The 23,532-nt window shown below is 40.9% G+C and overlaps 3 protein-coding genes across 5 annotated transcripts in view; 2 read left to right on the top strand and 1 right to left on the bottom strand.

The window, feature by feature from the left end:
• LOC102205892 (sodium-coupled neutral amino acid transporter 3) overlaps positions 1-7,892 on the top strand; it is a 12,640-nt gene extending 4,748 nt beyond the window's left edge. For both annotated transcript variants that reach the window (XM_013910511.1, XM_005731653.2), the window contains exons 5-16: positions 854-927; positions 1,016-1,108; positions 1,218-1,299; positions 1,411-1,493; positions 1,709-1,767; positions 1,855-1,989; positions 2,196-2,275; positions 2,365-2,465; positions 2,615-2,739; positions 4,939-5,083; positions 5,996-6,099; positions 6,217-7,892. In XM_013910511.1, coding sequence (XP_013765965.1) covers positions 854-927; positions 1,016-1,108; positions 1,218-1,299; positions 1,411-1,493; positions 1,709-1,767; positions 1,855-1,989; positions 2,196-2,275; positions 2,365-2,465; positions 2,615-2,739; positions 4,939-5,083; positions 5,996-6,099; positions 6,217-6,321 — 1,186 coding nt within the window. In that variant the 3' untranslated portion in view covers positions 6,322-7,892. The remainder of the gene's footprint in view (positions 1-853; positions 928-1,015; positions 1,109-1,217; positions 1,300-1,410; positions 1,494-1,708; positions 1,768-1,854; positions 1,990-2,195; positions 2,276-2,364; positions 2,466-2,614; positions 2,740-4,938; positions 5,084-5,995; positions 6,100-6,216) is intronic.
• Positions 7,893-8,071: 179 nt separating this feature from the next.
• LOC102199265 (wiskott-Aldrich syndrome protein-like) lies at positions 8,072-12,643 on the top strand. The gene is made up of 12 exons (XM_013910468.1): positions 8,072-8,333; positions 9,073-9,213; positions 9,305-9,391; positions 9,529-9,625; positions 9,978-10,007; positions 10,097-10,132; positions 10,241-10,439; positions 10,556-10,734; positions 10,860-11,263; positions 11,297-11,482; positions 11,619-11,730; positions 12,585-12,643. The coding sequence occupies exons 1-12, from the start codon at positions 8,232-8,234 to the stop codon at positions 12,641-12,643; spliced, it is 1,632 nt and encodes a 543-aa protein (XP_013765922.1). The 5' UTR covers positions 8,072-8,231.
• A 421-nt stretch (positions 12,644-13,064) lies between these two features.
• Positions 13,065-23,304, bottom strand: LOC102205613 (semaphorin-3F-like). 2 transcript variants are annotated; one of them, XM_013910498.1, is made up of 19 exons: positions 22,814-23,304; positions 21,137-21,253; positions 20,893-21,029; positions 17,853-18,013; positions 17,668-17,730; positions 17,447-17,566; positions 17,171-17,264; positions 16,944-17,063; positions 16,680-16,825; positions 16,474-16,588; positions 16,312-16,381; positions 16,002-16,146; positions 15,652-15,874; positions 15,459-15,547; positions 15,317-15,358; positions 15,049-15,206; positions 14,887-14,954; positions 14,667-14,794; positions 13,065-14,287 (listed from the first exon to the last, which is right to left on the bottom strand). In XM_013910498.1, the coding sequence occupies exons 3-19, from the start codon at positions 20,990-20,992 to the stop codon at positions 13,910-13,912; spliced, it is 2,220 nt and encodes a 739-aa protein (XP_013765952.1). In that variant the 5' UTR covers positions 20,993-21,029; positions 21,137-21,253; positions 22,814-23,304; the 3' UTR covers positions 13,065-13,909. The 2 variants fall into 2 exon arrangements, with proteins under 2 accessions (XP_013765952.1, XP_005731709.1); XM_005731652.1 differs by having other exon boundaries at positions 21,137-21,235.
• Positions 23,305-23,532: the final 228 nt, after the last annotated feature.

The following is a 23,532-nucleotide window of genomic DNA, read 5'->3' as shown; positions in this document are numbered from 1 at the left end:
TTTTTTTTTTGCAAACTGAATTACAGAAGATTGATTTCAGCTTCTTGTGATTTATATTTAGTAACTGGGTAAAGTAGAATGTGTGCTCTCCTAGAGGCTACAGCAGGGCTGTTTATCATGTGAGCATTTGGGCATATAAACTATAGACTGACATAGCTAAGGTTTCTGCAAACTGAAGTCGTTTTGTTTAGGACTGAGAGTTAATAGTTTTTCTTAGAAGCTAACGGTCTTTGCTTTTCTCTTATTTTAAAGATCATTTTTGTTCCTTTTCTCTAGAGAATGGTTTCTTTGTTTTCTATTTAAACTGTGTTTGTCTTTCACTGTTAGGTCACAGTTTGCAATAGTAGATACAGATGGGATATATTTAATAGAGGGTCCTTATAAGGCCAGAAGTAGAGCCTCACCAGTGTGTATCATCTTGTTCTTTGTGTTTATTTGTGTTTGGGCAGGTTTGTGTGATGGCAAGGGGATAACTGATGTTTCTGTCCGTGACCTATCGGTGTACATCAACAGCTACATACAACTTCTAATGTGCAAACTGTGATCTGTCAGATTGTACATTAGAGCTCATGCACATGCGGCTTCTCTAAATCAGACTTGAGTGGTTAAATATAGACCCCACTGATCAGATCCAAGACACGCCTGGTTGGATCAGACCTGTGCTATGTGGCAGGGGGAAGGGAGGTAACGGCTGACTGGAGAGTCAGTCTCTCAAAGCCAAACTCTCTTGTGTGAGTGGGAAAAAACAACAACTAAAAAACAAAATGACAACAATCACAAGAACTTCAGAGTAACAGAATAGTTTTGTGAATATGTTTTTTTTAAAAGAATGTAAATGTCTTATGTGTTTCAGAATCCTGTTGGTCTGCATTGCTCTTCTGTCCGCATATTCAATTCATCTTCTGCTAAAAAGTGCTGGAGTTGTGGGTAAGGCAGAGAATTACCAAGCATGTAGCCACAGAGCAATTTGTATGTTGATAGCTTGAACGCATACACAGAGTTTATGTGTTTTCAGGCATTCGGGCTTATGAGCAGCTTGGAAATCGGGCTTTTGGCCACCCAGGGAAAATGCTGGCTGCTGTCATCATAACAGTACATAACATTGGAGGTAATGTCGTAAATTTTCCTTCCATTTCCTTTACCTCTGACGCCGGTCATAAAACTATATATAAATATAAATATGAACGCAAAATACGTTTGTTTTGGTTTCTTTTCAGCTATGTCAAGCTATCTCTTCATCGTAAAGTCTGAGCTCCCACTGGTTATTCAAGCTTTCTTCGGTAAACAGGAGAACACGGGGTGAGTGTGAAAGCTATTTTCTAACTTAGAGTCACATAAATCAGTTTCATTTTTGTTTAGGAACACACTAATTTTTTTTTTTTGACATCTGTTCTTTTGGCTGTCTCTTAGAGAGTGGTTCTTGAATGGAAACTACTTGATCATCATAGTTAGTGTTCTCATCATCTTTCCTCTAGCACTCATGAAACACCTTGGTATGTTTTTCATTCTGTTGCACATTTTCTTTTTTTGCAATTATTAGTATTACTACTCATCCTCCCCTACTTGCATCATGTTTACACTATCCTTTGTTCTGCCTTGTTTTCATATCCTGCATTGATTAAATTAAAGTGACATTATTGCCTCCTTTTCTCTCTCTACTGTCTAAGACCATGAATAACGTTAACATTGTGCTGTTATTGCGATCCAGGTTACCTTGGCTATACCAGCGGTTTCTCGCTCTCCTGTATGGTGTTTTTTCTCATTTCGGTGAGACATTAAAGATACATACAATATAACCCACCGCGCTTCTGTTAAATATTTATCTTTGATTAAGCTATGAGCATGTCTCCTCAGGTGATATACAAGAAATTCAACATCCCATGTCCACTGGCAGATGATCATCATAACAAAACTGCTGCTGAGCATTACAGTGTTGATTCTACAGCAGATGGCTTCTGTGATTCCAAGCTATTTACCATGAACCCACAGGTTAGTGAACAAACATTTTCACGGTGCCTGTGCCTAGTTTCCTGCTGTGTCATGTGTATTTTTATTTAATGATTTGCACAGCACGTTATATTTTTTGCACCGGAGTGTATTAAGTCAACGAAACTAAGGTGTGTTATTTCAACAGCAGCGTTAAGAATATAGCAACCATAACTGTGTTACTGACCTTTGCTGTGTTTTGGCTGTAGACGGCATACACCATCCCAATTTTGGCTTTTGCCTTTGTCTGCCACCCAGAAGTGCTACCAATCTACACTGAGCTCCGAAAGTAAGTTTTAATTTTTTATTTTTTTACTGCTTCACACTGTAAGTTTTCAAGACAAATTATTGTAATTTATCGGTTTTGCTTTACTCTAGTGCCACCAAGAAACGCATGCAGAATGTTGCTAACATCTCCATCCTGGCCATGTTTGTCATGTATCTGCTGACAGCTCTTTTTGGTTACCTCACTTTTTATGGTAAGATGTGACCTTTCATGGCTATACAAGTGAATGGTCACTTTGTTATTCTGCTTTGAAGTGTTGTGAGATTTAACTTACAGTATTGTGAAAGAAGGAAACCACGCAAGATACTGTATATAAAAGGCTGTCTGCTTCTCTGTGTCCAGGCGCTGTGGAGTCAGAGCTGTTACACACCTATATTCGCGTGGACCCACTGGATGTCTTGATCCTCTGTGTACGCCTGGCTGTGCTTGTAGCTGTAACTCTGACTGTTCCTGTGGTTCTCTTCCCGGTAAGACATCAGTGATATTAGTTTAAGATAATAATTGCATAAAAGAGAAGAAGAATGTTTATACAAGATGTTGTTTAAGGGCACATGTACTATGAGAGCAAAAGGCTTAACTTTCCATATTCTTTCCATATGCTTTCATATGATGCTATAGGGACATTAAAGTGGGTGTGACTGTGGGTCCACATATAAAAATGTGTAATGGCATGATTGACAAATTTTTAGCCAATGATTGTACAACTTCACAGATAAATAGATAATCCTCCATTTTGAAACCCTGTCTGAATAAGATTTACTTTTTTTAAAAATTCAATATGACCATAATGAGTGACTGAGCCCAAAAGGTGAACCAGGAAGTTTTTACACAGGTCAAGATAGAAGTTTTCCCATAGACTACTAAAGGACTAAGTCTTTTGCAGCCACATATATTGCCATCTGGTGGCATTCAGATCAGAAATTGGCTTAAAGCACTTCTGCAAAATATGCTTCTTTTTTTTTATCCTAGAAGCTACATCCGTATTTTATACTATCTATATATGTGGCTAGGTAGTTGCTAGGTAACATGATAAGTTTTACCTGTAAGTCAGGTTTGGCTGTTCAGCTCTTGATCGTGTCAGATTAGGTGGTGACCAAAAAAACACAGACATATGCACATGCACACACAGAGAGATAGTTTTTGAGTTTTTGTGTATTATACAAAGAAAAATGCAGTAATATAGATTTTAAAAATTGAATAAAACTAACAGAAGGGTAGCAATTAGTCTGGTAATTGACTATTTTCTACATTAGTTAATTGTTAAAGAAATATACAGACCATTGGCTAAGTAAAAACAAACAACAAACATAATCACCCTTGACATCTGAACGAACCTAAAGATACTGTAGCTGTTTATTAAATCGGTTTTCAAGTCTGTTGTCTGTGTAACAGTTATAACTGGCATCATGTGAGTGAGGCAGAAGTGATTCATGATTTCTTGTGTGAGTAAATTATACTGACCTGAATATACTGGGCCCAGTATTGAGCCCAGTGGCACTCCAAGGCAACAGTTATTTTGAAGAATTTCATTTTTAAACTTATCTGTTAGATAGGCCTGAGAAAACTTTAATATTTTTGGACAATTTTTACCCAGGTTCACACAGGTTAGAATTATGCTGCAAGTTCATAGTAAACACAAGGACACATAGCATTAAGCAGTCTATAGTCCTAACTTCTGTATTGCTTCCTAACAGTGTTCCTATCTCAGCCATAAAATCCTAACATCACAAATCAATAACTGCTAATGTGGACTCTGCATCACATAACTGGCTCTGCCAAATGAAAATAATTCATGTACTGAAAAAGTTTGACTCTTTCAGTGCTGTGCCACAGTGAAACGATGAAACCCAAAGCAACTCTTTCACTTTCAGGAGTGTATTGACTATAAGGACTTTTTTTTTAACTTAACCTTCTTTAACTAATTTAAGAAGTATTAATACTTGACTGTTTGACAGACAATTTTTTAATGGAATAAAACATTTTAGTAGGAATTTTAAGACTGCGCAGTCTAAGCCCTTTAGAGTTAAATTATAGAGACTGACATAGTAGCGAGCTAAATGAAGGGAGGGTGACATCTTTGAAGCTTTTGCTTAAGGATTGTGACCAGGATCAGCTACTGTACAGCTACAGCTTGCTAGTTAACACGTTGTATTATTATTTCTTAACTACGTAAAAACCATACTGCAAAAATGGTAAGTTGTGGTTTAAACAGGGAACTACTGTGACCAACGAGCCTGCTTTTGTTGTGAGCTCTAAAGGTAATGCCAAGTTTTTTCACAAAAACATGCTAGCTGGTTCTAGTTTAAAGGTTAAGCTAGCTTAATACTAAATATACAAATATGAAAGTAGTATCCAGCTGAGCATATTTCACCCACCCTTTAACTATTTGTTTAAAGAGGTAGAAAAATGCTTCTGAATGTCCCTCTTTAACCTGAAACTTTAAACTATGTTAAGGTCTCGATTTTCAACATAATAAACTATTTTTTTTTAGCAAATGTGAGAAAACACCCATTAAAAGATTTGGATAAAGTTGACTTTACCCAACAGCTTCTTAATAGCTGTTCATTTAATACTACTTAAAGCAATGAACCTAAATCAGGTTTAAAAGATTATCAGTCTTAATATTTGTCATCTGATCTTATTCTTCATTTTCTTACTGTCTGCAGATCCGCAAGGCCGTGCTTCAGATCTTCTTCGCTGACAAGCCTTTCCACTGGGTTAGACACATTGGCATTGCCTTTTGTCTCCTGGTCGTGGTCAATCTTCTTGTTATCCTGGTGCCCTCCATCCGTGACATCTTTGGCATTATTGGTATGTTTACACAGCAAAAATGCAGCTGCTCAGTTCCGAAATTGGGGCTATTCTTGACTCTATATGGGATTTTCTTTTACAAGCTTCGGTTAAAATCATAAATCTCTAAGTTCATGATAGTACAAATAGAAAAAATATGTATATATGGATCATTTGGAAGAATTGCGAGAAGAAAGCTTCTTCTTTCTAAAGAACATAACAACATGACATGCATCGGAACAAATGACTCCTGGAACAATGTCCTTTGGACGGATGAGATTAAAATGGAGCTATCTGGCCATAATGCACAGTGCTGTATTTGAAAAACAAAAAAAACACAGCATATTAGCACAAATACCTCATACCAACTATCAAGCATGGTGGTGGAGGGGTGATGATTTGGGCTTGCAGCCATAGGACCTGTGCACCTTCCAGTCACTGAGCCAACCATGAACTTCTCTGCATGCCAGAGAATTCTGGAATCAAATATGAGGCCATCTGTCTGACAAATAAGGCTTGGCCCAAATTGGCTCATGCAACACGACAGTGATTCCAAACACACCAGGAAATCTACAGCCGAAATAACTAAAATGGCCCAGTCAAAATGCAGACCTCAACCCATCTAAAATATGGATGCATAAATAAATGCCTACTAACCTCAGTGAAATTAAACAACATAGTGTACATAGAGTATAATTATTTTTTTTACAGGACTTCATAGTCTACATTCAAACTGACTTTTTCATATAACTGTAACAGATGTCATTTTCCTTTTATTCTTGGCTGTTTGATGAACAAAAATGTGTTTTATGGTTGAGTATAAAAAGGTTTAGTAAAATATTTTTATTATACTGACTAGATCATCTGTAAATCATGCTATGAATTATTTCTAATAAATAAACTCACTTATTTATTCTGTGCTATCATCTACAGGAGCCACATCCGCCCCCAGCCTCATTTTCATCCTACCCGCAATTTTCTATATCCGAATTGTTCCTGAAGACCAGGAACCCCTGCGGTCAAGATCTAAGATTCAGGTATATCCTTCCTCTATCAAAGATGGTATTAACTGTTCTTGGTCATGTTAATCTCCATATATTAGCTTTTATCTGTTCTTAATACACATGTTGTTTTCTTATCCTTTATTACTGCAGGCCATATGCTTCGCTGCATTGGGATTTGTCTTCATGATCATGAGTTTGTCATTTATTATCATTGACTGGGTGACTGGAGAGAGTCAAAGTGTAGGTGGGCACTAGCTGCTATAACTGAACAGAGGTACTGCACACAGAACGTCAACCAAAGCCCTCTTTTTCATTAAATTAGCCCCATCTTCTCATCCAAAGCCAAACTAGAAAGTTTGACTACACAAGATGAAGGATAACGTGAAGAGCCTTCGCCTACATCAAAAAAACAGGAAAGTGTTTTTACATGTGATGGAGCAGGCGATATGTCCTGTACCGGAGGAGAGAACACAAATGTATGAAAATACAAAGCAAAGTGTTCTGCCTCGATCAGTCCTGTCACAGCTCAAACTAAGGATTTTGTTTGGGGTCATATATAGATTTGCAGCAAATGCTTTGAATGAGAAAAAAAGTGGAAATTCCGTTTTTGGATGTGGATAGTTCCTTGGAATTGCTCAGTCAATGTCTACATTTCACAAATCTACTTCCCTACCATGTCAGATTTTACAGAACTTACATGTATTACTTTTGTAAGGCAATATTTTCTTTGCCTGAGACATTTGTCAGCTATGGTTTACTTTTACTTTTATGACTGACAAATCTGCCATTTCCCCAAACTTTACCGTTTCAGCTAATTATGGCCTTCGAGGGTTAGTCTGCAGTTCCACACAAACAACTGCTTATGATCAAAAACGTTTTCAGTGAATTTAACATGGATTCTAATCAATGCGTTTAATGTGATATTTCATCCATTTAAAAAAAATTACTGTCACAATTATGGTCATTGTGAAGTTTCCCAGTGACCTGGCAAAATACGGTGCAATTTATGGGATTTCTTTTTTGTTTTTTGCTGCTGTTCATGAAGGTCAAACAGACAGTCATGTGTGAGAGGTTTGTGAAAACCGAAACAAAGTTTTTATGTGAGCCTGAACATCCATAATTGAAAACCAAAGAATCTATTTATTATGTCACATTGTGAAAGAGTGTTTCTTTTTCTTTCTTTTTTTTAACATGCTTGGCAAAGACCAGTTAAAGTTGTACATGAATTCATCCAGTGTTATAAATGCTGCGTATGTTTAATCAGTACCAGAAACTTTTCATTGTGATCAATAATGGCTTCAAAGTGGACCTGTTATGCTTTCACTGTTTTTATCTCAGTCATATACATAACTCTTACAAGGGGTGTGCTCATCTTAAACAAGTTTGAAGTACTGAGGTTAGCAAGTCCAAGTAATCCTGAGAGCAGAAAGCTCAGACTTCAGACTGCTCTAAATGCTCATTTCCTTATTTGTGACAGTTTTAGCTGCTGCTGCATAAGATCTTTATTTGCTGTTTGAACCACCTGCTGTTCAAAACCTCTGTTTGCAAAGGACAGTTGGTCAGAAAGAAGTCTGTTGAAAGGACTTTGGGTGCTCTGGACCATCTGAGGGCTTGCAGTAAAGTCCACTAAGCATTATTTCAAATGAAGCATGCAAAGCTGTTCTAATAGACTGAAATACTCAAAATACGAAGCACAGTGGGTCCTCTTTAAGCAAGAATTAGTGAAGTCCTTTTTTTGTTTTTAAAATGTGACTAAGAGACCTGTTAACATTGTAATTCATCCTGTACATTTTTAAATTAATTTGAATGTTGTTAACTGTCAATAAAATGTGTTTTATTTGTACATAATCGTCTCTTTTTTTAAAAATTTGTATAAGAGGTCGCATAAACTCAGCGTATCTAAAAGAACGTTACTTGAGGAGGAGAGATATAACATTGCACTTCCTCCTTCTGAAAATGGAAGTAACACGTTTGTGCTCTGGGTCTGAGCGAGAGAAGAAAAAATGTGGTCGTTCATTTCCGGCTTTGAGTTGATGTGTGCAAAGAAGAGAGAAGAGAAACTTCCTTGACTGTAGAGCTAACTATAGAGAGTATTCTGTTGCAAGGGCGCTTGTTCAAATGCCGTGCATACAGTAGTTTAGGATAACCGGTTTTATCACAGGACTATGAGTCGTGGATCTAAAACTAAAACAGAGAGCACTCAAAGCTTTCTGCTGAGCCCACAGGAGAATGACAAGCTGGAGGAGCTGCTGGGCAGAAGGTGTGCTGTAAGTTCTTAGCTGACCCGGGAGGGGATTACCAACTGAAAGAATGTCGCTCTGCTTTATCTGTCTTGACTTGTATCCTTTTCGTTAAAAGCGTTTACCTTAAAAGAAGGCGGCGTACACTGGAGTACACATCATTCTAATTGATGCACAGTTTAACAATGGGTTGAGGACTGTTATACTTTTAACACAGCATTGTTGTACCATCATTTTCTCAACTCTTTTGGCAGATTATTTTCTTAATGCTTTTAGTCGCTTTATTTTTGGTCCATTTGAAGGCCTGTCTTATTTTACTCTATATTTTTGAAATCTATTGATAGTTTATGTGAATTCAAGCATTATTTGCTGACATTAGGTCATCAAAAAGTAGGTAGCTGTAACAGGAAATGGTGGCTGAACCAATTCTTCCTCTGCTGTCAGAATTAGTCACTATGCTCAGCTTTGGCCTTGTTCAGTTCTTGCTTTTGGCCTCTGAGGTAAACAATAGCGTTTACAGTTGTGACCCCGCCATAATAACAAAACACTAGATGTGCACAAGCTACACATTTTAATTGCGTAGAAGGCTGCATTGAAAAACTAGGAGCATCACAAACTTTAAGCCTTATCTGAACAAATGAAAGCAGATGAGGAAGTTTATTCTCACTGCAAAGCTGCAAATTTACATATGAACTGTAATAAAGAGCTCTCAAGTTTCCTATCAGCTCTGAGCTCTTTTCATAGTCTGTCTTGTCTATGTGTTCAGTCCATAGCCACCGCAGTCGTACAGCTGTTCATGGCTCTACCTAACAGTTCATCCATGTGGAGCTTGCAGCACACTGGGGTGGCCTGTTTCGTCAAAGACAACCCTCAGCGCTCCTATTTCATACGGATGTTTGATTTAAAGGTAACCCCCTACATAATGGGTCCCGTATTAGATAGCTTAGATTAAGTTTCTAATCTCACAAGACTGACATATTAATTCACTCTTTTTACAGGTTGGGAGTATGGTTTGGGAGCAGGAGCTCTACAACCAAATTGTGTACTCAGCCCCAAAGCAATTCTTTCATACCTTTCCTGCTGATGTAAGCACACCCCTTGTTTTAGCTCATCTTAAAGCTGTAATTATGATGTGATGTGGTGCAATTACTTCTGGTGTAATCATCACTATAGGTCAAAAATCATCATTCCTGATTCTGTGTGCGTTTGTTATACACTGTAGGACTGCCAGGTCGGACTGAACTTCTGTGATCTGCACGAAGCTGACTTATTCCAAACTGCTGTTCAGGAAAAAATCAACCAAAGAAACACCCGTCAAGGTCAGTGAGGCCACAGCCTTTCACTGCTTTGATGTCTCATTTTAGAATTGGAAAGCAAAGAATACATTTGAAATATTATGGTTACCACTTACTCACAATTTATTTGTGTATAGATGGTTTGAGATTAATATATATGTTTGAGAAAGCACTGTGGGGGAAAAACAAACATTAAAATCACACTAAATGAGGAAGTTTTTTATTTTATTTTTATCAAGTACCCTATTCTAGTACTCTTAGAAAAAAATCGCTTCCAGGCTGATACGTGGTTATATATGAAATAACAAGTCGTTCATTTGTTTCAACGGCTGTGTGTGGGGTTTATGCAAAATGGTTTCTCTCACCTCTCTCACAGATAAGAAACAGCGCCCCCCGCACACTAGTGGTAAGATGGCAAAAACTTCAAAACAGTATGCTGTGTAAACGTGGCAAACTGTAGTGCTACATATAATTTTCTGTTTTCTTTCACTGCAGACAGAAGTTCCCTGCCTCCACTCCCACCTGAAAAAGGTGTGCAACTGCTGTCTTTGCTGTGTACCTTTTACTATTGATACATAAAATGAAACATACTAGGAACATATTAACCAGTGAGCTAATATGGACGTCTTCCAAAAACAGGACCTAGTGGCCCTCCTTCTTTTCACATGGCCACAGTGGACATTCAAAACCCAGATATCCAGTCTTCACGCTATCGCTCGGTGCCTACACCTGCTGCTGCCTCTGCTGCGACAGGCAAAGGAAAGAAGGACAAGAAGAAGAAGCAGAAAAAAGGCCTCAAGCTCTCCAAAGCAGACATAGGAGCACCTAGTGGATTTAAGTGAGTGTATGACTCGCTGAAAATGAAGTTTTATCAGAGGTTTTAGAGCAATGTTCATATTTTGTTGTTTAAATTTAACTTCAATAAACTGTTTCCTTCTTCTTTCCTTCCGTCAGGCATGTAAGTCATGTGGGGTGGGACCCTAACAACCTGGACCCTGACCTGATGCGGCTGCTGTCTCAAGCTGGCATTAGTGAAGCTGAAATGAGGGATGAAAGAACCTCTCAGCTCATCTATAATGTAATTGAACAGTCAGGAGGGATGGAGGCAGTCAAAAGGGAGGTGAACAGATCAGGTTAGACTCTCACTGCCTCGTTTTTGACTCAGTTAACTATCTCACTGTTCCAAACAGGCTGATCTCGTTGTTAAACCGTGGATGAGTTGTAATATATGTTTATACCTTCTTCCACTCAATTGTAGCTACAGGACCTCCACCTCCTCCACCTGGCAGACAGGGGCCCCTCCCTCCGCTACCAGGCTCTAGCCCCTCTGCTCCAACCCCTCCACCCCAGCGAGGCCGTTCTGGCCCCCTGCCTCCCATTCCAGGTCATTCACAGCGAGCAGGCCCGCCTCCCCAGCCACCTCCTTCTCGTGGATCTTTACCACCCCCTCCTCCATCAAGCCGAAGCGGCCCTCCGCCACCCCCGCCATCACATGCTCCACCTCCTCCATCTTCAAGGTCTCCTCATGCCCCACCTCCCATGTCTTCCCACGGCGCTCCTCCTCCTCCACCACCAAGCCAGCGCTCCGCAGGTTTTCCACCTCCTCCTGTCCCGTCTACACCCAGCAGAGGGGTTGGTGGTGGAGGAGGAGGAGGAGGGGGGGGGGGGGGGGAGGGGGGAGGAGGGGGAGGGGGAGGGGGCCCACCTCCTCCTCCTCCACCACCACCACCGCCACCTCCCCAAACTTCAGTTTCTTCAGATTTCCCTCCTCCTCCTCCCATATCTGGCGGTGCACCACGACCTACTTCCACTTCCGTTGGTGGAGGAGACAGCAGAGGAGCTTTGCTGGATCAGATCCGACTCGGGAAAAAACTGAGAAATGTAAAGAAACTCGGCTTTCTCAAGAACATCTGTTACATAAGTCAAACGTCTTGATTTTCATGCTGCAACATGCCGAGATATTTGTAGAGCGTACTGACGTTTACATTTTGTCCTCCTGTGGTGTCGTGTATTACAGGTAACAGACGACCCTAATCCAGCTCCACCTGCATCAGCAGAGTCAGGTGAAGGCATTGTCGGTGCTCTCATGATGGTCATGCAGAAGAGAAGCAAAGTCATCCATTCCTCTGGTAAATATTACACTACCAGTGACATCTTTTTATGTACACTCTGGTCTCTTTATTAGGTACACCTATTCAGATGCTTATTAATGCAAATATCTAATCATCCAATCTCATAGCACTAAATCAGTACATTTAGGCATGTAGATGTAGGCAAGACCACCTACTGAAGCTCAAACTGAGCATCAGGATAATGAAGAAAGGTTATTTAAGTAAGCGGATATGACGTGTTTTGGTGTTGGTGCCGAATGGGCTGGTCAGAGTGTTGCATAAACCGCTGATATACTGATGTTTTCCTGCACAATCATCTCTGGTTCACGTACAATCGTCTGAGAAAGAAAATATCAGGAAGTTATTTGGATGAACTGCTGGATAGCAGGAGCAAACCTCTGGGCAAACATGTCTCGTTAAAGTTGGAGGAGAATGGCCAGACTGCTTTGAGCTGTTAGGAAGGCAGCAGTAACAGAAATACTCACTAGCTGCAATCAAGGTAGGAACACATCCAAACTCCCATCTTGAAGAATATGAGCTGCAGCAGCAGAAGACCACACTAGGCGTCACTTCCCAGGCTCTGATCTCATTCCAATAGCTCACCTTTGTAATGTGATGGAACAGGAGATTTGCATCATGGATGTGAAGCTGACAAATCTGCAGGAACTGTATGATGCTATCATGCAAATATGGATCAAAATCTCTGTGAAATCTTTCCAGTAACTTGCTGAAAAACTAAAGCAGTTCTGAAGGAAAAAGGGGGTCCAAACCAGTGCGAGCTAGGTGTACCTAATAAAGTGGTGCGTGAGTGTATGCATGCATGAGTTAAACCATCAGAGCTACAAACACTTTATATTTGTTCTGTCTTTCAGATGAAAGTGAAGATGACGGTGGGGATGACGATGATGATGACGATGAATGGGATGACTGATCTAGCTGTTCTTGTTTTTTGTGAATTTTCCACTTGCTTGAGTTCTGATGTTTGTTTTAACCCCATGAACTGTTACATGCGATGATCTGTTACAGATTTGTTAACTGCAAACTGGAGTATAGCTTGGATATGTGATAAAGTACTGTTTGTAGGGGATTCGTAAAAAAAATGAAATAAAATGAAAGAAATATTTCAATATGAAAGATCGAAAGGAACAAATTGATGAGAATTCTGAAATGCTTATATTTTTTTCTAACACTTCCAGTGTAGGATTCATGAGCATCACAACACATAGCAGAGGTGAAAAGCGGCTCCGAGTGGAAAATATGCTTAAAGAGCCATTTAAAAAAGACACAAACCCAAAAACCAACCTGTGACTACAGCTTATGACAGAACACCAACAATACTAAATCTGAGCCAGTTTCGTTCCCATTTTTATAACATACTATACATAAAAAAAGTAGGTTCCTGTATCATATTCTCAAACGTCTGTGCAAAAATCCCCAGTTCCCTCAAATACCACCACCTACAAAGTGCATGACTGGAAGAACACTGTACGCTATACATAGCCTCAATACTCACATACTGTAGGTCACTAATGCACAGGACAGTAAGGGAGTCATTGTATGACAAAATCCAATGGAATTAGCTTAACATAAAACAATACACCTTACAAACATCGTAACACACCAGAAAACAGAACAGTTAAATGTACAACTTGCAACAAACAACAACAGTACGCATGCAAAATATGCATTCATGTCATCGTTATGCAAGAGCAATCCAATGACTGCATCACGACCTTATATATTATATTCACAATCAATATATTACATTTCTGTTTCAAGATACTTAAAAGAGAACATACTTGTGTTTTTGCGTGTTGGAGCCCGTTAGCTATATCTTACATATACTTTACATCACAGTCAGCCTTTGTCCAAATCAACACCAAAGTGTGTGTGAAATATGTGATCAACCCCAATGTGCAGTCTGTTATTCATTCATTTTTTTTAACCACATTGGTAATACAGCTGTGTTTTGGAGAATAGAAATGTATGCTACAACTTAGAATGTGGTCATCAGTAGTGTAAAATATATTTCATATGTATTTACTGGGCTGGCGTTTGCAAAACCACCAATACACGTTAAGGACAGAAAGACAGCATCGCCTGCCTAATGAATAGAAGTGACACCCAAAGATGTGTCAAATGAAAGTCCACCATAAAGTCTATACAGGCCAGTGCCAGACAGTGTTGGTCCCGTCTCCTAGCCGAGCCCTTGGTCCTGGCTTTCTGTGTGCCTGCGGCTGGTGCGCTTACGCTGCTGCTGCTGTTTGGGACTGATTTGTTCCCAGTAGGACTGACAGTACTGGTTGATCAGTCTAATCTCAGGCGGGAATGGTGTAGAGGCGAGGGAGGACTGCGAGTATGGCCGTGTCTGATGAGTTTTTGGCTCTTCGTCCTCGTCTTGAGCGGTGAGAGCTAAAACGATGTCTCGGTCAAGGATGCGCAGCGCAATGCGGGTCACCGTGTGTTTAAAGTTGTTTTCAGTGGCGAGGCAGTGGTAGAGCCCAGCGTCTGTTTGGTTGAGAGACTTCAGAAGGATGCCGTGGTTGGTCTTAACAACCCCTCCGGCACGGTTGAGCTGAAGGAAAAAGGGTGAAACAGCAGATAAGTCAAAGAAAGGGAACAAGTTTAAATAATAATTTTAAATAATAGGGCAAATAATTGTCCTGTGGAAACACAGAAACAGCCTCTTATATAAAAGGTAGCAAAATGCACGTGTTCTTATTTTAATACGTAAAATTATTTTGCTTTATATACACAGGGTCTGCTGTTGCTTACAGCATTGTGTGGCTATTTCTAAGCTGGAAGAAGGGACTTTTTTTCTTTGTTGCCAGTGATCACAAACCTCGATACTTACTGGAAAAAAATAAACTCTCAGCAATAAAAGCAATAAAGATAGTTACCAAAAAGTGAAGTGATTTCTTTTGCATCTTAAAAAAAAGATTGCTCTTCCTCACCACTTTCCTCTTTCCTTCTCTCTGGAAGAGCCACTTTACTGTGGCCTGGGGAGAACGAGGCTGACACTCCAAGAAGGTGCTGCTGCCCTCTACTCCAAACTGCACTGTCTCTCTCAGACGTTTCTCAACTGGACATTTAAATGGTAAAAAAAAATAAAGTAAAAAAAAATGCTAAATTTTCAAGTTTACATCATTTTAAAAACACATAAAATTGCCACACCTTTGGCGTTAAAGCCTCTGCACTGCCTCAGCGGGTCGCCGTGTTTAACGTCCTGTCTTCTGCTTCTCCTGAGATAGAATTCAAATTCAAATTCATTGAAATTTGACGTTATATTGTCACATCCTTACTTTATAGTATAGAGGTTTGTGAGACGTCCCTAACCTTTTGGTTGATGGCGTGAAAGCAGAGCAACTCTCGCCATCCCAGGCACAGTAGGGGTCCCGAGCCAGACAGCAGTCAGAGCAGGCCCTGCCGTACACCCCGCAGCGGTGAAGCGACACTTGGGTCAGCCCTGCGTCTGATGACACGTACAGCTGTTGCTGTGGCAACACAAGCAAAAAAAACAAACAAAAAACTCAGCAAGTGTCTGTGGGGCATTTGTTTTAATACATGCAAAGAAATGTATATGACCAGGTTAGATTTGTCTTACTCTTTTAGATGATATTTTCATAGTCTTGACTGGTGCTCTGGTCTAAAAATGTATTAAAAAAAGAAAAATGTAAAAATAAATGACCCCTTTTCTTAGAACACACTGCACTGTGTACTTTTTAGGACCACACATTTAGACATACCCGAAAAACCTCCACTTCCTCTAGTGTCAACTCCTCCATGCTCGTTGGGTCCTTAGGCAAAACGATTACCTTTTGCACAGTGCCTCGATCTAGAAGTATGAATGAATTATGATCAAAAACAACATTTGCATGAAAAAAAAGAAAGAAATCAACTTCAACCGAGCATGTGCAATCATCCCTGAAGTTGTCTCACCTGTCCCCAGGAAGAGCACTTCATAGCGCCCATCAACAGCATCCACCTGATCCACCACCAGGGCAGTGTACCTATAGTCCACACCAGTTCTCACCACCAGGGGGCGGCGATGGATAGGATAAACTGAATGAAACATGAGGGGATGGGCTCTGATGAAATTCACAGCCTCATCTGAAAAGTTCTTTGAGGATCGGATACCAGGAGTGAAGGTTCCTCCCGGACACTGGGTGGAAAAAAAAAAGGAGGGGAGATTTCGTGTGCATCATCTGGTGACTTCCTTTTGATTTAAATTTCAGCATCTGGGTTTTATTCCATTGTGTCATTTTGGACATTACGTGACAGAAACCTACCGTTCCAGGCCTTGGGTAGGGAATCTTGCCAGTGTACTCTGTCCATTGATAATTATGGCCATGTTTGTGGGCAAACGGTCCGTTGAATACGTTGCGGATATCAGCCATCGAGTAAACACAGACTGCTGATCCCTTGAACACAGAGCTTGAGCACAAACAGACAATTAAGGTAATAAGTAGAGGTAGGAGACAGCTTGCACCCTACCCATGAAATTAAGTTATGTCCACAAAAATGTGTGAAAATAAAAACTGAGTTAATGAGATTGAATGAGAAGTGAATTCATTGGGCGAGTCTCCAAATATGTCTCACCCTGCTGTAGTGAAGAGAGCGTACACCATAGGGTTTCGTTCATCCTGCGTTGGCTGTATAAACACATCCCCTATTAAAAGAATGACATGCAAATCAATAACGCTATAGGCAAGTTATAATGCAACCAGTTTAAACACAGTGCTTATTTTATTATGACTTTACGTAGTTCGTCAAATCGTGTCTCCACCCCGTCTTCTCCTATCACCGAACAGATAAGACGAGCCTTCAGGAACGTCGTCCAGCGGTTCACCAGGGACTTCTGTCCTCCTTCGTCATTCTAGACAGGAAAGAAATTAGGTCAATGCATTTTATATTAAAAAGGTGAGCTGCTTATAGTTTCACAACTTGCGCAGTGTGCTTTGGCTCACCAGACACACTCTTCCCACCCTGGCTAAAACAGTGGGACTCGCCCCGCCGCTGGAGTCTAGACTCTTCTCTCGGAAAAAGAAGTACAGTTTGTCGTCATTCTTTTCTGCACTGTCAGGGATCTGCTGGATTCGAATAAACACAGGCTCTGGAGGATAAAAACAGATAAGCAGAGAGAGGATTGAGGCAAGTGGTTGTCAAAAAAATGAACGGAGCAATAACCTGTAATCAGTAATATTTACCTACTCAGACCCACACTTACTCACCGTTGAGCCATCTGGAGTCATACTGCTCTGTCCTGATTGCCGTTCTTCCTCCCATGGTCCTAAACACAGCAGCATCTGTACTCATGAAGTCGATATGTACCCCTGCATATAGATTACCATCTGCACAGGTGGGACAGTAAAAAAACAGGGTGGTAAAACAGTAGCTTAAGGAGTTTGAGAAGGAATTTAGTGGGTTTTTTTCTGGCTATAAATCAGTCATGTCTTACTGATCAAAACTGCAACATTCTCCTGTTTGGGATCATAGGAACATTTTCCCTTCCCCGAATCCACATACCCAGGGACCAGCCTAAACAGGTAGTCCTGCAGAGGCAGATTAGATAGTCAGTATGCATGAAAATAGACCGCTAAGACATCACAAGGGAGCATGGGAAATCATAAACAAATCAGCGCCCCGGGTGGTAGCTGTGAAATATTTAGCGAGGACAAAGCTGGAGGGGTTTTGCTGTAAATGCCTCTAAGGGAACGGTAATCGTCTTGTTCACCTCTGCCCTCCAGCCTCTGTTGATGAATGTGCAGATGGGTTGGTACGCTCCTGTTCCACAAGTGTAGAGGTGGGTGCGGTTCCACGGCTCTATCAACCGCACAAAGTTGGCACATTCACCCTGACAAAGGAGAGTAAGACAAATGGAATCCAAACACTGTATCTTGAAAGCAGGAGCCTCCAACTTTTTTGAAAGAACAGGATGTAAATACTTGACGCTACCTGTTTTCCCTTTCCTGTCATCTGACATTCTCCCTTTCTCTTAGCAGATGCTGGCCAGTGGATCTGTTGTTCCAAAAGCACAAATAGCCCCAAACAGTGAATTATTAAGGATCAATGCATTCTGAGACTAAATACCACATACCAAATGGCAGAGCGGATTTAGGAAGAAAGGAATTTATACACACTATGAGTGGCTCCTTGTTAACATTGTGCATGTCCAGAGCCACCAGGTACTCCCGGCTGCCCAAGTACAGACGTCCCTGGTCCTGATCCATCAGAAGTACACGGTAATCGCTGGTATTGAAGGTGAAGCTGAAGGGTCGTGCCGCTCTTGTGTCCATCAGTTCTGTTTGGAAAGTGTTGCCAGTTTGTTAAAAAATAATTACAACTTCGCCACTTGGAAAAACCAGCGTCATGTGGAGAAAATCCAGTCATATTATTCCTTTTATGCTTTTACCATGTTTCATTATAGACTTGGATGAACTTATGGTCCCTTAAACAGCATACTTCTCACTTGTGTGCAGGAAAATGTGTGTCACAGATTAAATATAACTCAACTTAGAGCATTTTAGGAAACATTTTCGCTTTTAAGATCTTAATATTTTATGCGTCCTGGCTGTCTGATTGAGTTTAAGGCACCGCGTGCCCTGTGGAGTTAGACGAAAAAGCGAGTCCCTTAGGAAACACGGTCAGTGGAACTCACGGCTAATTCTTAAGATCAGATTTGTGTTCAGCAGAGCGTAACCTGTTAAGACATGCAGTGAAAAATGTTTCCCCCTTTTTTGTTCTCCTGAAAACCCCGATTAGGCTATTTTCATCTGCTGCAAGACAAATGGACTCTACTGTGGAGGACTTTACTTCTGAAAGTTTCCATTCTTTCATCTAACAACTAGCTTAAACACATACAAAGTAAGACTCGCTCATACATCTGTGGCATGTGCAAAATTCTGACCACCATATGTGCACACTGTGACATGGCGCACTCATGGTAAAGACAGCAGGATTATATATTGACAAATGTTCACAGAGACCCTTAGAAGTGGGCTTACAGGGAATCAAGAGGAAGCACAATCTCTATTTACATCAAAGCACCTTCCATTTTCCTTTTGAGGCCCGTGTTAACAGGATGCAGTCAAGGTGCAACAAAAATAAGCTATGCAATCGGATCTCCGGGCAACATGGGATGGAGTCTCAGAGGTGGGATGAGGTCTGGTTCTGTTCCCAAGAGGTAAACACAGGATAACAAGCTTCTGGACAAGCGCCACATCACTGGGTCATAGTGGATTCACTGAACAGGCTAAATGTAGAAACACCACACCCCTATACATGTCTCCATTCTCCAAAAATAGCAAACAATGTACTGCCATCATCTGGTAAACATTCAGCAAACACTTACCCCCTGACAACATTCTGACACTGACAGGGAAACACTGGGAAGGACACACAATTCAAGTATGAAGCCACAGCTGGGCCACTATGAGCTCTCGTGTTACAGCTTGACAACATATTGTCACTAAGGCACTAATGACTGCTGCCATTTACTGTAGTCCCAGACGTCTCTCGAGTATGAGCTAACTGCTGACAGCACTGCGAGGGCATAAGATTCTAAAACATGGCTTCAGTTACACTGCCGATTCTGCTCTCTAGCAACACTAATTCAACCGATTTACAGTTATTCCCATTTCGGCGCTTATGACTGATACAACTTCCCAGCAGCAGGGAAGTCAGTGTAGTGTTCCTTTCCTCTCCAGGCCTCCTGTACCCCCAGAGTGTCACTCAGCCCGGCTCATTCGTTCAGAAGAGTCACATGTCCTCCAGCCTCCTCAAAAACCTCCTCCACAGGCGCCTCAAGGGAACAAAGAGACTCGCTGTCACAAACAATGAACAATAAATCCTTGGAGTCGCAGAAAAGAATTGCAGAGTAAATCCAACTTTTTTCTTTTCCTTTTTTTGTTTGGTATTAGGGGGAAGGGTGACTTAAGTCTGCGAACGTACTCTTACGAACAATCTAGCGTTCACCTTTCAGCTCCTACAAACATCCTCCTGAAAGTGAAATTGTCAAGGACAGCTCCTGACAGATGTGAATTCCTTTTTCTGAGAGGAACACGATCAAGTTCAAGACCGAGCTTGCGCAACTGGTCAGACTTCTACTTTGTTCAAACTGCTGCAAAAACTCACTGGTATGTATAAGCTGTTTACCAAAAGGGGATTAGCGTTAAAAGTCACGCAAAAATGCACAGCAATTACTTTCTCGAGCCCCAAATGGAAAGTGTCTCCGTATGCAAGAGCTGTCAACAGCGTGTCTTTGGTGTTACAAAATCAGCTGAATTCAAAACAGCACTGGCTATAAAGCACAGATCCCGTGATTAGTTCACCTCTAATCTGCCTCAGGTGGCTTTTCTTGAAATTGTACCAAATCATAAATGTTTCCCATTAAATCGCTGCACTTGAAGAACATAATGAAGCAAGCATGTCAGCACTGCCTAGACCTGACCTGCAAACAGAAGGTTCTGACTCAACTCCACATGAAAGCGCTCGGGAACGTTATAAATCTCACTCACACCTCTAATTCTCACTTACACCAAGTTCAGGTGTGATGCCCGCATGTGTGTGTTTGTGTGTCTTTCTGCGAGTTTAAGTGACAACATGATAGGGATGCAGAAAATACCTGTAATCATCCGACATTGTTTGGATCAAAGGTGTCTTCCACATATTTGTAACACGAATCTCTGCTATTATAGTTAATGACGACAGGGAACAGACAACACGGGAAAATCCCAAACACCTGCGAAAAAAAGCTTCAAAGAAAACACTATCTGCCCCATCTCAAATCTACTCTGGCTTTCAAAAAGGTCATGATCAAATTTCAGCTGTTTCCTTCTTGTGTCAGACCGTCAGACGTCAAAAAACAAAGAACTGACAGGCCACACTGTAGTGCGTGTGGATTTCAGGGTGTGGGGACAAATTGTTGAAGGGCACTACCAGTATCCACACGTAATATCCACCTTTTGTTTTCAGCGTTGCACAGTTTGACGTGTGGCAGGAAATACGTTCTTTACATATGCATGAAAAGGAAATAGAACCGCTAGTTCGGATGCGCGCGTGGGTGTATGGGTGAGTTTTTGCGCAAGCGAGCGGCTTTGCGGGAGAAACCAAAAAAGTACAATAAACTATTACGATAATCCCCGCTGACAGAAGAGTTCTAGTTAATCTGAACGAACTCACCTTTAAAGGAGAGGCGAACCCGAGGAGCAGACTGCTGCACGCCCAAGCTTCTGCAAACACAGAGGGCCAAAAGGAGGAGCTGGGCTCCAGATGCTGTCATGGTAACAGTCACGCAGGTAGCCCACAGAGATCTAAATCTGGACGAAAAGAAGAAAGACGAATGAACTATTATTATAGAGTGCCCCATGAGAAATGGGAGACATAAAAAGAAAGAAGGGAGGACAGGCAAGCTAGTCTCTCTCACTTTCTCTGATCTCTCTGATCAGAAGTTTGGCCTGCAGCCTTCCAAGGCAAGACGTCTCGTTTGGCAGGAGAGAACAACGTCCAAATCTTCGCACCTGCGCTGGAAAATATGACAGGCCTATTATTTATTTAAAGTGTAAGCGTAGTGAGTTATGTGTCAAGACTGTATAATAATACTTGTAAGTATACAGTCAGTTGGAAAAAGAAGACTAATGCCTTGTGGTCTTCATCTTGTACACATTACAGTTTGTTTTGCATAAATTTTGCCCATGTTTCTTTTAGAAAACTGTATCAAAAAGATGATGAAGATGCCCATCAATGAGTCCCTCTGGTTTTCCCTCAGTCTTTTCAACAAAGCATGTCAGTGTACTTTCAGGAGCTGAGAAGTGAAATATATGACAGTTCAAAGACACAGGTAGTCCTGGCCGAAACAATTTCTGACAGTTTAGGGGTGTTGAAACGTAGCCTAACTGTTAGACCTTAACTCAGACATTTATTATGCATCTGCACTTTGCTTTGAGAGGATCCCATATAAATTATGAATACTAAAAGCTGAGTCCATAACATCCATTAAATTGTCTCCCTGAAGGTGTGCCTTGCTCGGGCTATAAGCTATCCCTCGGGCTTTTTCACCCCCTCCTTATGACATCCGTGTAGCCGAGGCCTCCAGTGCACATGGTACAAGCCTGGAAATGAGTTATTCATGGTCAAAAATGGGGTGGGATTTCACAAAAGGTTTTTGTTTTGTTTTTCACAATAAGCCACTCATTTATCTGACACACATAATACAAAAAATTATGCTGCCATAAAAAAGCTGATGAAACTGAAATGACTGACATGGTAAGAATTTAGAAATTTAAAACAGAAGCTGCTGGGAATACCTCACAGTCTTCTTGGCATATTCACACAATTGCTATATTTACGCACCATGGGAGCTTGATTCCTATTCGCTTTTATCAAACCTCGTATATTACTTGCTAATAACCCGTCATGCACCGTGAGATATTTGAAATGAGGTAGAGACCAATGAAAATACAAAGGTGTGAGATTTTTTTTTGTAGTCAGCCCATGTAACATTAACATTATGACTTTATAAATAAAAACATGATATACAAAATATTAATAATAAACTGATACTGACAAATAATTAGAAAACATATTTGACCCTAATTTGAATACATAATGTCTATGACCTGCTGACTCTGAAGGCTACATTTAACCTACCAATATTTAGATGAAGATGGAAAAAATAATTAAAGGGTGAGTCTACTTGAAATGCCTTAAAAATATCGTTACAAATGCAATTAGTGGGTGTTACTAAACCATTATATTGAGCCCGAGGGACTACATGTTCGAGATGGCCTGATTTTCGTGGTATTTGTACAAGTGGCGGCACTCCTGCTGGTTTTCTGTGCTTGGGTGGGATCAGCAGTAGAGATTAAAGTTCTGCTGTGTTATTATATGGTTTCCATTTCAAGAAAAATAATAATAATTACAGGATTTCTATAACCTTGTTCTTTTTTCGGGAGGAGTGCGCGCTTACCTGTGAACTCAACATCCAGAAATAGGAGCCGTGGGCTACAAATGCGTGCACTCCAGTCATCTGCCATCCAGACCACGCTACAGAGTAACCAAACCTGAGTTAAAAGTTAAACCAGAGAGAAGTTAAATGTCCTACCTTTGATACCGGGCTTTCGGGAAAGCCGCCGTGCCTTTCAGATCCCAAACTTGCGGGATGTTACCGCTGCACTCCTCGCGTTTTGCGCTTCGGAGCTGAGCTGGAAAATCTCTGTCAGCAGCTCTGCGCAGGCATAAAACAATCCGATAGGTTTGCTAATTCCTCTTCTGAGGAAAAACCGAAGGCTAATCGGTCGCCATTGACCAAAGGCATTCACTCAACATATTTTTTTTTAAAAAAGGAGGAGGAGAAGGAGGAGGGGGGAACAACTAATCCTTTAACGCCTTTTCCACTCTTTCCAAAAAAAAAAAAAAAGAGAGAGAGAAAAAAGTTTAAACCTGGATGGCAACAACCATCACCGTGATGTGATCGAGATGTTGGTCCGCTGATCCGTAAAAGTGAGTTTGGAGGTGACTGAGTGAGATTCAAGTGACCAGGTGCAGGTGTTGGGAGAGTGTATGCCCCGCTGTCCTCTCCCTTCTGTTCTTTCCCCACCCAGCCTTCGCTCTCCTGTTGGCCCACAGCAGCATTGGACCAAACCTCTTGGTACACCATATGGGTATGTTAACCCTATCACTGCTGCTGAGTTAAACTCACCGCTCCACTCTGCTGTAAACTGCAACTAATCTATATCAGTCTAATTATTTTAGAATGCTTAAATTATTGCGTATTTTATGGAAACTGTGAAGGGCATACAGTCACTGTTGAATGTTTTTTTC

The sequence above is a fragment of the Pundamilia nyererei genome, unplaced genomic scaffold (assembly GCF_000239375.1).
Source record: "Pundamilia nyererei isolate P.nyererei 1_Seehausen unplaced genomic scaffold, PunNye1.0 scaffold00044, whole genome shotgun sequence".
Lineage (NCBI taxonomy): Eukaryota > Metazoa > Chordata > Actinopteri > Cichliformes > Cichlidae > Pundamilia > Pundamilia nyererei.
The sequence above is the reverse complement of the archived record's forward strand: the minus strand, read 5'-3'. Positions and strand labels throughout refer to the sequence as shown.

Coding starts and splice junctions, on each gene's coding strand:
- LOC102199265 (XM_013910468.1), top strand. CDS start 8,232: ATGAGTCGTGGATCTAAAACTAAAACAGAGAGCACTCAAAGCTTTCTG. Junction 9,626..9,977: donor CCAAAGAAACACCCGTCAAG/GTCAGTGAGGCC, acceptor CCTCTCTCACAG/ATAAGAAACAGCGCCCCCCG. Junction 10,133..10,240: donor TCCACTCCCACCTGAAAAAG/GTGTGCAACTGC, acceptor TTCCAAAAACAG/GACCTAGTGGCCCTCCTTCT.
- LOC102205613 (XM_013910498.1), bottom strand. CDS start 20,992: ATGACAGCATCTGGAGCCCAGCTCCTCCTTTTGGCCCTCTGTGTTTGC. Junction 16,147..16,311: donor GCTCTCTTCACTACAGCAGG/GTGAGACATATT, acceptor TTTGTGCTCAAG/CTCTGTGTTCAAGGGATCAG. Junction 15,359..15,458: donor AGGAAGTGGAGGTTTTTCGG/GTATGTCTAAAT, acceptor ATACATTTTTAG/ACCAGAGCACCAGTCAAGAC.